The sequence below is a fragment of the Crocodylus siamensis genome, chromosome 5 (genome assembly GCF_052110815.1).
Source record: "Crocodylus siamensis isolate JL-2025a chromosome 5, ASM5211081v1, whole genome shotgun sequence".
Taxonomy (NCBI): Eukaryota; Metazoa; Chordata; order Crocodylia; family Crocodylidae; genus Crocodylus; species Crocodylus siamensis.
Window position 1 is genome coordinate 182,674,717 of NC_143399.1, and position 13,958 is coordinate 182,688,674.

General features: G+C 43.8%; 1 protein-coding gene across 1 annotated transcript in view; it reads left to right on the forward strand.

Annotated features, from left to right (window-relative positions):
* The window catches only part of MYO3A (myosin IIIA), a 232,799-nt gene that overhangs the window by 27,851 nt on the left and 190,990 nt on the right, over nt 1-13,958 (forward strand). The window contains exons 2-3 of the mRNA XM_090047375.1: nt 656-838; nt 6,934-7,068. Coding sequence (XP_089903501.1) covers nt 656-838; nt 6,934-7,068 — 318 coding nt within the window. The remainder of the gene's footprint in view (nt 1-655; nt 839-6,933; nt 7,069-13,958) is intronic.

A 13,958-nucleotide genomic window follows, 5' to 3' on the forward strand; every position in this document is an offset into this window, starting at 1 on the left:
ACCTGGAGAGGGTCCAGAGAAGGGCCACTCATATGGTTAAGGGCTTGGATGCCAAGCCCAATGAGGAGAGACTAGGGTACCTGGACCTCTTCAGCCTTTGCAAGAGAAGTTTGAGAGGTGACCTTGTAGCTGCCTATAAATTCATGGGGGCACAGAAGGGAATTGGTGAGGCTCCAAGGTGCCCCCAGGAGTTACAAGAAATAATGGCTATAAGCTAGGAGAGAGCAGATTTAGACTGGACATTAGGAAGAACTTCTTCACAGTTAGAGTCACCAAAATCTGGAATGGGCTTCCAAGGGAGGTGGTGCTCTCCCCTACCCTGGGCGTCTTCAAGAGGAGGTTAGATAGGCATCTGGCTGGGGTCATCTGAACCCAGCACACTTTCCTGCCTATGCAGGGGTCAGACTCGATGATCTATTGACGTTCCTTCCGACCCTAACGTCTATGAATCTATGAAATCTCAGACCACATTGTTCCTATCCATCCGTAGTCAACTCTGGACCTATCTTTCGAGTTCTAGCTGATGTGATTGTATGCAAATAATATACAGTTCCAGACTCAATCTACTCCTGAGGTTGCCACATATATCTTTGTTTTATCACACTTGCTATTAATTGCTTATTCAATGGAAAACTGAAATTTTGTTTTTTTTCAGGAACCAACATTTGAGATGCTTCCATTAACTGGGAAAACAATAATATTTGATAACTTCCCTGATCCTTCTGATACCTGGCAGATAATTGAAACCATTGGCAAAGGAACATATGGCAAAGTTTTTAAGGTGTTAAACAAGAAAAATGGCAGCAAAGCAGCAGTCAAAATCTTGGATCCTGTTCATGTAAGCCACTTCAATATTAATTATTAAATATTAATATTAATGAGTGATTTTTATTTAATTATTCTGTCTCCTGGGCTGGAATTTGAATAACCAGTGGATAACTCAGTGATACTATTTGTGATAGTATACACACACCTTTATATTGTAAATATATCCAGGCAGAAAGACTGTTGGGTGTTTAAGAAACTCTATTGACTTCAAGTGAGATCATCAGCTGGGCTGTTTGGCTTTACTTATAGTGGGTACCAGTCCATAAAACATGGAAAATGTGTGCCAGGCCCCTGCCCAGTGCTACTGCCATGGAGTCACAGCATGCCCTGCACCTAACTACGTCACATCTCACCCACTCGCCCACTACAATTTGATATTCAGATGATGACCCTGTACTTGCCTGGAGACACTTTAGTGGTTTCTTGTGGGCTGGATGTGATTATAGTGGTGTGTCTTCTGCAGAGTTCCTCCTCCTCTACACCCCACCCCTTTCCACTCGGGTGTGACTGCCATTGTTATGACAGTGGAGGCATTAGCTATGTGATGCATCCCACAATGTTAGGCTGAGGCTGGTATCCTTTTGGGGTCCTTTTTCCCCCATCCTGGCTAATGTAAAGCTCAGAAATAATGTAAACCAAATTTATAAGATGAACTCAAAAATGACTTGGACTGGTGACCAGATAGGACACCAGTGCCTCACTGCCTTGAGCCTTGTCCCTTTCTTGGGGTTGTGGGTTACTTTGGACCCTGTGACCCCTCACTCTCCTTATCAAGCCTCTTGAGCCTCCAGGAAGGTGATCTTTCCACACAGACCTTTTCAGTGTGTGCACCGGGCCAGGTATCGCTTTGCCTTGGGGTGGCTACCTTTGTGCCCCCACAAGGCCTGGGTTCCCTCCTGGGCATGGGGGGGCATGTGCCCCCAGATCTGTGTGTGAAGTGAGGGCAGGCTGCCACTGCAGGCTGGGGCCAGGGCTGTGCCAGGCTCTTCCCAGCACGGGGACTGGGCTGCTAAAATGGAGGGCTAAGGCAAATTTTGGGGTGGCTGTAGGCCCCCCCCCCATAGCTCTTCTCCCAGCACCACTGCCACCTACCCCAAACACAGCCTCGCCCAACCCTCCCCCCCGCTGGGAAGAGCCCGGCACTGCCTCTGGCCCCAGCCCCCCAGTACCCCTTGCCCTCACACTGCACACAGATCCAGGGCCCTCCTGGGGTGTATGTAGTGGCAGGAGCTGCCAACCTATCTCCGCACTCCCCAGACAAACCACTCATGCACTCCATCCCATGCCCTGCCCCACCCCAGTTGGGCAGTGCCTGCCCCTGCCCCTACCCCAGCCTGAGCCCCACTTCCTCCCCTGCCATGGGGACCTCAATCTGCGCCCCCCCCCACGCCCCTTCCCCCACAACAGATTTACCAGCCGGACGCGGCTTTCCACACTGCCAGGCTGAGCTCCTGGTCACCTGCATGCTGCACTGCAGCTGTGCACATGCGCAGGGCATTTATTGGTGACATTATCGGCAACATCAGCCAAAAAAAGCCAACTGCCGATAATGTCAATTTTCCTTATATCGGTGCCGATACAGGACGGGACCAATATATTGGTGCACCTGTAGTTACAGCGAGACATCTCTACTTGTTTCAGTTAAATAGTTTGTGTCACAGAAAAGGTCAGATCAGATGATCAAAATACTTCCTTGTTGCCTAAAGCTCTGTGAAATGTATTAATTTCACAAACCTACAATACAATTATTTTGCATTGTGGTTCATGTTAATCTTTTTCTGTTTTTCACTAGTTTTTTCAGTGCAAAAAATAGGACCCACTCTCCATTTATCATCATGTCACTTTTCAAAGGCAAAAATGATTCACAGCCAAGAGATTGCAGTCTTAATGAAATGAATTTAAATGCACCAAAACATTTTACAGATTCTTGCTGCTTTCTGTAGACAGGGTCTTTCAGTCTTACTGCTGACTGAGTAATCAGAGCTCCCTTGTAATCCAAGTTTATCTGAATGCCTGCATAGCAGGAAGTATTTGTGAATCAACATATTTTGCAGGCATACAAGAACATTCCCTAACCAGTCATTGCTTAAGGAAGGAATTATTGAAGGAAGTGGGGAAACAAACAGCAGTGTTGGGAGTACTTGAGAGAAAAGAAGAGACACAAGATAGGAGGTGAGAAGAGATAGGGGTGATGACAGGGGTGAGTTGAAGAGAGGGAGACATGATTCAGAGAAGGAGGAAAGAGAATTCAAAGGAACCAGGAAGAGTGGGAGGAACATAGTGAACAAAAAAATCGTTTGGGGAAGAATAAGGAAAATATGTGAAGCTGGTGAGAAAATGAATATTTTTAAATGGAAACGTTAGTTGAAAATAATGACTTATCCTTTGGGCCAAAATTTTAGTTAAAGAAAAACAAAACAACTCTGTTAAAAAAAAAATCTTTCCAAATTCATCCAAAATGTTTAGAATGTCCATTCAAAATTAAATAATTTTCAGCTGAAAATGCAAAACTGGAATTTTTCAACTTTTTTGTGAAAATGTTTATTTAATTGTAAACCAAATTTAATAGCCCTAGAAACAGGCACTTGATTCTGTAGACAAATAGCTGAGCTATGAGCAGGTTTCCAGTAACTAGCAAGTCAAATGCATTAGACACAGAACTCTTAACAATTAATTTCTAGTTGGTTTTGCTTTAAATTTTTATCCTTAAAAAACAAACAACACTTAATGTGACTCTTCATCTCACCACTAGGTCCAATGTACCTAATCTGCGTGTGCATACAATTACACACTAATATTCCATCCACTCTATTTTCAATAAAGTATTTCTTCCTGGAATATAATAAACTGAAAGAATCATTAATGGCTGCAGAGGGAGCTATTGCAATGAAGAAAAAAGCATTTTAATTGCTCCCTTCTTATTATTTTATTTAGTTTTATTTCTTATTATTTTATGCCTTATGGTCAAACTGGAGAGATGGACAAACATTATGACTATGTAAGACATAGTCTTTATTTTCAAATAATTCTAATAAATTACCGTATTTTGAGTGATATGAGACTGTGATGGTGTCTTTCTCTAATCATTTTGAATTCTTTTATGGGTTAAATTCAATTCAAAAGATATAAAAGTGAAACAGGAAGAATATTTGTGAAAAAAATAGCAATGTTATCATTTGGATTAAAAATGCTCTCAATCTCATCTTTTTCTTGCTTAGAAAGCATTAACAGCATTTGATGGATAGTTCAGTTTAAAAATATGTGTCAATTATGTAAATATAAAAAATCCCTTTTCTTGCTTCTAGGAAGGTAGCCTTTACTAGCAATTTGGGTTTTATGAAATTATTTTTATGATATATACACGAATCTTAATGAAGTATATCTAGTTCTCTTCCCTCATGAAATGCAGTTTTTCTTTCCATTACTGATAGAATGAATAGTCTATTCATACTCTCTTATCCCCTCATTTCTTCCTGTAATGATACAAATCACATAAAATCTGAATGCCCCTCAGGAGACAATAACCTCCATTAAATCACAGTAGGACAGTGGGTTAATTTTCATCTTCGTTTCCCTGAGGCAGCTAGGGCTACCATGTACTTGTTTGTAACATTTGCCTTTTTGTGTGCAGGCTTTTTTTGCTAATGACTTCTACTCCTATTCGTTTCTCTCCCCTTCTTACCTTGCATTTTACTCTTCTTCCTTTTCTATTCTTCAGCAATATCTTGATTAGTATTTGTCGAAGTACTGTACTCATATTGAGAAGAAAGTTTGCAGACATTTGGAAGATCGGGGGATTTCTGAGAAGCACCCCAGCCTCAGACAGATGGCTGAATTAACCTTTCCTCTATTTTTCACAAGCTTAGTTACTGAAGTTAGCAGGTCTTATCTCCAAGATATCTCATAGGACATTGTTGTCACAAGCAAAGGCTCTCCATGTTCAAGACCCTTCCCAGACCTAGCCTAAGACTAGCAGTGAAACCTTGAATTTGACTCAGAATCCAGTGGGGAGATGGTGTACAAGATAAATTATTGGAGCCCTGGACAGAGGCGAGGGGAAGGCATTTTGAGGGTAGATGCCTTTGTTCAGGGGCCAGGTAAGAGTAGACCCTGGAACTGCCTAGCACTTCTTTTCTTCTGGCCTCATAACCACCATCTTATCTGAGTTCAGCATTAGGCAGTTGCCTATTACTGAGGTGTTTGGCCTGCCCAGCCAGACAGAGAGGATGTTTGGAGTCAGTTTTCTCTGGGACTCAGACAAAGGTGTCATGAAGGTGATCATCCTCTATACTGGTGTTTCTGGCATTTGAAATCATGGCAGCTGTTTGTACAACAGCTTTATGTAGATAATACAAGTTGAGGTTATATTATCTGGAATAAATATGTATATCCATGTACATGAAGATCTAAAAGAGAAAAGGTGGCAGTTGTGATTACTTTAATTGTCCCATATCTCTGTGTGTGACCAGATGGGCTGTGCTGTGATCTCCCTGTCCCTAAGGATGGATGCAATAATTCAGGCAGAGGCTAGTAGTGTTCTTCTGTGTGTCCTTGACAAAGCCCCATTAACTTTGGGCTTCCCCTAGAATCCAGATCTTGTATACTCTGCACTTCAGAAACTCCAGACAGTCTGAGACGTGACTCCAAATTTGAGTGATTCAGTGGGACCCAAACAAATGCTGTGGTCTCCTCTGTCAGGGACTTTGAGAATAAAGCAACAGTGGCTGTTCTGACTTCGTGCTGAGAGAAGACATGGGTCCCACTGTCAAGGGAGGGAAGCTTATCCAGTGCCTTCACTAGATAAAGTGGTTGGTGTTCTTTGGAGAGTAAATATCAGTATTTAGCATATCTCAAGCTGTTACATTCTACCTTGTTCCAAAGTTACCATTTTCACTCTCATAGTCATCACAATATCTGGCTATCAGGATACATTGCACATGTAAGATTTTTAGACTGTATCTAGCTGGGTAAAAGTTATAGTATACTTTTAGTGTAATAAAGTTTTAATTTTAGGCCATTATTACATAGGAACCCTGGTCATGGATCTGGGTTTTGTTGGTAGGTGAATGTATGGTGCCTAGTACCAAGAGATTTTTTTCTTTTGTTGTTACTGCCTAAAGAACAACCTAAAACAAAAGACAACAAATGACCGACAGGAGAGCATAAGAAAACAGTGAGATAGTATTGGTCAATAAAATTCAATTACTCTGGTAAAATTTCAAATTCAGCCTTGATGCTGTCACTTTTTAATAAAGTTTCCTTCAAAGCAAATATTTCTATGTACTGGATGCTGGGTGAGTGCTGCTAATAGAAGGTGGCTGAGCTAAGGTCTTCTGTCAGAGGGGGAAGGCAATAAATCAAGACTGCAACTAATGGAGCCCACTACTAAAGGGAGGGCAAGTGGTAGGAATGCTATTGGCTCTCTTGCAGGAATATCCCAGAGGAGAGAAATGGCAAATACTTCTAGGGGGTTCAGTAATATCTCTTTGGATGAAGTGACAGTGGTCAGCACTGCCCACTTTTGGGGGTTAGTTTGGCTTCCTGCAGGCCCCCATCATATTATGACTACTTGAAACACAAGAGTGTCTTCTTTCTGATGGCCTCTCTTCCACCCCGTGCTTTAGCTTAGATTAGGGGTGTCAAACTCATCCCACTCCCTGGCAGCGGTGGGGCACATGCTGATGAAACAAGTAGTGCTGTGTCAGTGTAGCCATAGCTTCCCTCTTTGCTGTCAAAGAACACCTCTGTTCACCCCACTCCTGAATTCCCAGGACCACCAGGAGTTCTGTGGGCTCAAGACAGTGGTTCCATGGGCCAGATATGGCCCAGGTCATATGTGTGATTTCACAGGCTTAAATTGATAGAAGATGATGTAAAACAGAGGTGGTCTTTGTTCTATACAGTTAAATATATTCGGTGGGACTGAAATACCTGAAATATATACCTTATGGTACTGTAAAAGATGAACTAATGTTTCTTTTGATGTTGCTGTATTTTAAATGCAATCTGAATAACTTAAAAATAATGTGGGGGCAGCAGGGTTGGGGTGGTCTTTGTATGTGCTTTGCCTTTGCTAACTGCTGTTTATTTCTGTGATGACCATAGGACATTGATGAAGAAATTGAAGCAGAGTACAACATCTTGAGAGCTCTTTCTGATCATCCCAATGTAGTCAAATTCTATGGAATGTACTACAAGAAAGATGTGAAGAATGGAGACCAGCTCTGGTTGGTTCTTGAGGTAAGTAATTTGTAATATTTGTTACTTCTTAAAAAACAATACAACAGATTTCTTTCTAGTCACAGTCTTGGTTCAGTGTTGAATGCATGCCATCAAAAACAAATTCTTTACTTGATACCTTCTCCAGCATGACTCCATACACAGTACATACGTAGTATTGTAGCCCTTTGGCACTCTCATATAATTCTTTGATTTTTCTCTATTTCCTGAAAGACCTTTTTTACTATTTATAACCTTCTTATTAAACATGCCTTTTAGGGGTAAACCTTTAAAATAAGATAGCATTTTTTACATTATTATATATCCTTATATTAGTAGAAGTTCTCACCTTAGTGAAAAAAGTTTTGTGAAGATTGGCATAAACTTTCCATCTGTAGTATTTGTTTGAATATGTAGAAATTAGTGTAAATGCATGAGTAAAATATTGCCAATATGATGTATTTTTTCCATGATGTAGTAGAAATGAATGAACTTTTGAAGTCTGTATGCAGTAATAAAATGGGGAAAGAGCAGGCAAATAAACCAGCCCCATTCTGCCATTATACCTTTTGCCACATTAATGTTGATATCAATAAGTATTCTCTCTATAACAAAGGGGAAAACAAGGGCTCTAATTTTGGGGCTTTATTCTTGTAATTTTGATTAATCAATACCCAGAAATAAAAAGTATAGAATTGTTATTGAAATATAATCACAGAATCACAGAAAAATAGGGTCAGAAGGATCCTCCAGCGGTCATCTGTTATGGCCTCCTGCCTGATGATCTAAACTCCACATAAGACTACCAATGCCTGTGACACAACACAGACCTAAGACCCTAACCTGCCACAAGGAAAGCAAGGGAGCCCTGGCAGTCAATGTTCTGTTTCTGTGAAATGTCAATATATGCTCAAGCAATCCTGGGTAGAGGGCCACAGCCCCTGCTATATTTTCCCTCACCCCCACCCCCCGCAGTCCATACCAAACTGATCATGGAGTAAAATTCCTTTCTGACCATGAATATGGTGATCAGTCTGACACTGAGGGGAGAGGCAAGACCCTCTGGCTTTGGTCCCAGCAGTAGCATTGGCACCCCCCAGTCAAAGTGCCAAGCTTTGGCTTTCTCTGAGGAAGGCTTAAAAAAACCCTGGCACATATAACAGAAATAAGAGCAGGGGCAACCAGCAAAGCCCAGAAGCATCAGAAATACCCACAGTAGAACATAGGCATAGTCATGCCTAGATTGTCCCTGACCAGTGGCTGTCCAACCACAAATTTGGTCATCACACCAGACAGCAAAGCTAACATGTTTAACGGTTTCTTTTCCTCCGTCTTCCTAAGTAGGGACCAGAACAGCCACCTCCCTGCTGGGCCCCCCTCGGGCCCCGGGGGAGGCACACCTGGGCCACGGGTTAGCGAGGATTTAGTTAGGGAGCTTCTGGAGGGGTTGGACGTATTCAAGTCAGCCGGTCCGGACGATCTCCACCGTAGAGTACTAAAGGAACTGGCCGAGGTCATTGCAAGTCCCTTGGCACGGCTTTACGAGCACTCATGGTGTTCTGGTGAGGTACCGGAGGACTGGAAGAGGGCCAACGTGGTTCCCATCTTCAAAAAAGGCAGGCAGGAGGACCCGGGAAACTATAGGCTGGTTAGTCTTACCTTGATCCTAGGCAAGCTGTTTGAGAAAATTGTGCTGGCACACATCCAGGAGGGCCAGTAGGGGGCTGCATGCTTAGGGGCAACCAACACGGGTTCATCAGTGGCAGGTCCTGTCAGACCAACCTGGTGGCCTTTTACGATCAGATCACCAGATCATTAGATGCAGGGGTAGCAGTGGATATAGTCTTCCTGGACTTCCGGAAGGCTTTTGACACTGTTTCTCACCCCGTTCTCATTAAGAAACTGGGGGGCTGTGGTATAGACACCCACACAGTCAAATGGGTCGCCAATTGGCTGGAGGGCCGCACCCAGAGGGTGGTGGTGGATGGGTCCTTCTCAACCTGGAAGGACGTGGGCAGTGGGGTTCTGCAGGGCTCGGTCCTCTTCAACATCTTCATCAGTGATTTGGACGAGGGGGTAAAAAGCACCCTGTTCAAATTTGCTGATGACACTAAGATGTGGGGGGATGTGAGCACACTGGATGGATGCAACAGGCTACAATCAGACCGAGACAGGTTGCAAGGGTGGGCGGACGAGAATAGGATGGGTTTCAACACAGACAAGTGCAAGGTGATGCACCTCGGGAGGAACAACCGGCACCATACCTACAGGTTGGGGAACTCCCCTCTTGTCAGCACAGAGGCGGAAAAGGATCTTGGGGTCATCATTGACTCCAAGATGAACATGGGTCGGCAGTGTGGGGAGGCAGTCAGGAAGACCAACCGCACCTTGGCATGTATCCACAGATGCATCTCAAGCAGGTCCAAGGAGGTGATCCTCCCCCTCTATGCGGTACTGGTCAGGCCGCAGCTGGAGTACTGCGTCCAGTTCTGGGCGCCGCACTTCAAGAGGGATGTGGACAGCATGGAGAGGGTCCAGAGGAGGCCACTCGCATGATCGGGGACAGCAGAGCAGGCCCTATGAGGAGAGGCTACGGGACCTGAACCTGTTCAGCCTCCAAAAGAGAAGGCTGAGGGGGGATCTTGTGTCCAGTTATAAACTAGTCAGGGGGGATCAGCAGGCATTGGGGGAGTCACTGTTCCCCCGAGCACTACCAGGAGTGACCAGGAATAACGGTCACAAGCTGGCAGAGGGTAGATTTAGGCTAGATATCAGGAGGCGCTACTTCACGGTCAGGGCGGCTAGGGTCTGGAACCAACTTCCAAGAGAAGTGGTGCAGGCTCCTACCCTGGGGGTGTTTAAGAGGAGGTTAGATGAGTGCCTTGCCAGGGTCGTTTGCAGGGGGTCGGACTAGATGATCTGCTCAGGTCCCTTCCAACCCTAGAAACTATGAAACTATGAAACCTATTCTTGAACACCTCCAGTGATAGGGAGACCACAACTTCCTTGGATAGTCTATATCACTGCCTCATTATTCTAACAGTGGAGAAGTTTTTTCCAGATACACTATCTAAATTTACTTTACTGTAACTTTAGGCCATTTGTCCACATCCTCCTCTCTGTAGCGAGAGAGAAAAGGTGCCTTCCCTCTTCCTTATGGCAGCCAATCAGGTGTTTGAAGACCGCTATCATGTCCCCTTTTAAGTGCCTTTTCCACAAGCTGAACAAGCCTGGCTCCTTCAGCCTCTCCTCATATGACTTCCTTTCCAAGCCCTTTTGTTGCCTGCCTCTAGATCCTCTCTAACTTCTCTATGTCCTTTTTTAAATGTGAAGCCTAGAACTGCACACAGTACACCAGATGAGGCCTTAGAAGTGTCAAGTAGAGAGGCCCTATCACCTCACAGGTATTGCACCCAAAGTTTCTATTGATGCATCACAAAACTGCATTCACCTTTTGCACTGACATTCTCCAACCTGTATGCAGTACTCCCCAGTTTTGATTTATCAGCAAACTTGTTCAAAAAACTTTCTATGCCAGTATCCAAATTGTTAATAAACACGTTGAACAGCACCAGACCCAGGAAAGGCCCCTGTAGGTCTCCATTCAAAACCTCTTGCCATTCTGACATGGACCCATTAATAATTACCCTTTGCTTGCAGCTGGTGAGTTATGTGTCCACCTTTTAGCAATTTTATCTAGCCCATATTTATCCAATGTGTTTGAGAGGGTTGTACAGGACCCTGTCAAAAGCCCTGCTGATGTCCAGATACACTATATCCACAGCCTTCCCTTCACCCCCCACAAGTGGTTACTTTGTCAAAAAAGATCAAATTTGTTTGACATGATTTGTTTTTTGTAAATCCATGCTGGATGTTTGTGATCAGCCTTTCCTCCCCCAGATGCTTGCAAATGGCCTTCCTTAGGATATGCTCCAGTAACTTCCTAGGTAGTAAAGTGAGGCTAACCAGTCTGTAAATCCCTGTGTCCTCCTTTTTGGCTCCTCATGGCATTCCAGGCATAAGAGCTGTCCCACAATGTCTCTGTAATACCAGTCAGATAAGAGTTCTTTTCACAGGCTGCAACTTCCAGCTCATCATGTTTATTTCTCATACTTCTTGCATTGGACATATTTTTTCATTTTGACCTACTCACTTCCCTTTTGCACCACTTGTTGCAGTCCTGTACCTCTCTGGCCCTTACCCAGAGTTAAGTTGCTTCTTTGAGTCCTTTCCCCTCTGTACTGTGTGCTCTGTTGCTGGAGGGTTTTCCTCATTATCTCCCACAGAAATTAGCTGAAAACATCCCTTAATAGGTTGGCCAGACAATGCCTAAAGATGTTCTCCTTGGATAGATCCCATCTCTTAATAACAGTCCTTCTCCCAAGAGCATCCACCCATTGTCTAAGAAGCCAATGCCTTCATGTCAACACCGTCATCAACGCCATCTCAGCCACATGTTCATTCCAGAACAAGATGGTCTCTGCCTAAACCCTTGCCTTCTACAGAATGTATGAGATCACCACTTGTACTCCAAACTCCTTAATCCTCTTGCCAAGAGCTTCATAGTCATCCCGATCTTCTCAATGTCATTCTTGGCGGTATCATTGGTGCCTACATGGACAAGCAGGAAGGGGTAGGCTGAAGGATGGATGAGCTTTGGGAGTCTCTCTCTGACATTCTGCATTCCGGATGGCACACTGGTTTCTGTCCCCCGCAGAAGGGGTCACCAACTAACCACCACTGTTCTATTTATTCTGGTGCAGTGGTCCTGGAGCCCCTGGTCTTAGGGACTTGCAGTTCCTGCTCTCTAGGTTGCTGCCTCCTCTGTCTTCTCTCCTCTGCCTTTTCCTCAGTGGTTCCACTGCAGGGTGCTTGAAAGCAGTTGCTGACTCCAGTTTGCTGCTCTTCAATTCTGTGGGCCTTCCTGCTTTGAGTAGTCACATGCTGCCACTTCTCCTCATTGCCTTTTAGCATCTCCAAGACCAGCCTCTTGTAACTCTTGTCCAAGTACTCTTCGTGGTCCCTGATGCAATGTAATGTGAATGCCCATGCTTCCAATTGTTGAATCTTCTCCTCAAGGACAGACATCAGCTTACACTTGGCGTAGATTAAGTGCTTCTGACCCTGTAGGAGGAACAGAGACCTGGCACATCCCATGCTGGTCACCAGACTCCATTTGTGTCTTCTTTCCTCCCTGGAGAACACCTATTCTGTAAGGAGAAAAAAAAGAAAGAAGGGGAAGGGGGGAAAGACACACCACAAGAACCCACACCAAGACCCTTGCACGCATGCGCATGCACACACACACACACACACACACACACACACACACACACACACACACACACACACACACACACACACAGAGTCACCTGCTCCCTGGCTCCCTCCACAGACAATTCCCTAAGAAAATTCCCTGTCTGTTTGCTGCTCACACAGTTTGCTGGGACTGCTTTTTATAAGGCTGTCTATCTTAACTCCAGCCCTAAATTACCTAAACCAGCCCTACGCAGAACAATACCTGTCACTGTCACTCCAGTGAAGGAAAGAAAAGAACAGACAGACAGACAGAAAAGGAAACATGCACTGCAAGGGAAAGAGGGGAGAAAAAAACCTCTAACACACATCCACCAGGCACTAGACAAACACCTTAGCACCAATCAGCCACCCTAAAGTACTAGCACAGAGAAAAGCCTCTTCAAGGCAGTCCCATACCTGACCTACTTATCACAGAGCAACTACTCTGCTTCCTTCTCCGCTTATCAATAAGGGTCACAAACGTGGAATTCCCAGTGACATTTTCTGTGAATGCTACAAATCCAAATGGTCACTAATGTTTCTACAAACCTTGTTTGGCTTTTCCTAAAAATCATGACACTCTGCTGCATGGGTGTTTGATAACAATGGGACTAAAGAACATCCTTTATTGTATTGTTTGCTAACTAAATCAAGGAATACTGAATATTCTAGCTATACAAGTATTGTAGCATAAGCCTTTAAATGAATGTAAAGAAATGTGAGTATTCCAGTATATTACTTTAAGGTCACATTTTCAAAAAGGCTCATGACCCTATAATCAGCACAGCATTTTTTTGAAGAAGCTAAATTCACATTTAGAGCTTGTAACATATAACAGATTTTCAGAAGAGGAGAGCATTTTGAGCATTCTTGAAAATCTAATGGTGATGAGTGTGTTAAGCTTTGTAGGCAGAGTTTCCAAACTGGTTTGAAAATGTTGGCCTATAAATTGCTGAGGCATAAAAATTAAGATAGGACAGGGTTTATGGGAAGTGTTTTGTTTCAAGTTGTTTGTATTTTAATTCTTTTTTGCATAAATTTGTTTGAAAAAATGAGAGACATCAGCAGAACTGTTTTTATGCTTAGCAAACGTAAATCTTACATCAGTGTGTGGCAGGAGTATCAAACATACAGACCATGGACCAGCCACTCCGTCTGGCCTCCTGGGCTGCTGGAAGCTGAACATGGCCAGTGGTGCTGTGGCCTACCACAGAATCCAGTGCTATGGGGCCGCAGTGGATGTGATCCTTAGTAACAGGTGGGCAAATGAGGACTGCGTCTTCCACAGCAATCAGTTGCCTAGCTGGTTTTCCAGGTTGTATCCAGTCTGCAAGGAGCCCCACTGTCTGTCTGGATCAAGCCCAGACCCCTTGTGAATTTGTATATTATGTTACATTTTGTTTAAAATTATTACATTACTGTACATGTAAAAAGGGAATCCATTGGATTTCACTGTGTATCTGTACATATATTTACGTAGGAATGTTGGAAAATTTAAACTTCAAAGAGTAGATAATTGTAGCTTTTTGGTTACTGAAGCTTTTCTTCTTCTAACAGATGTCAAGGGGGAAAACTGTAATGTGAAAGAGATGGCCCTGTTGAAATGTCATCTT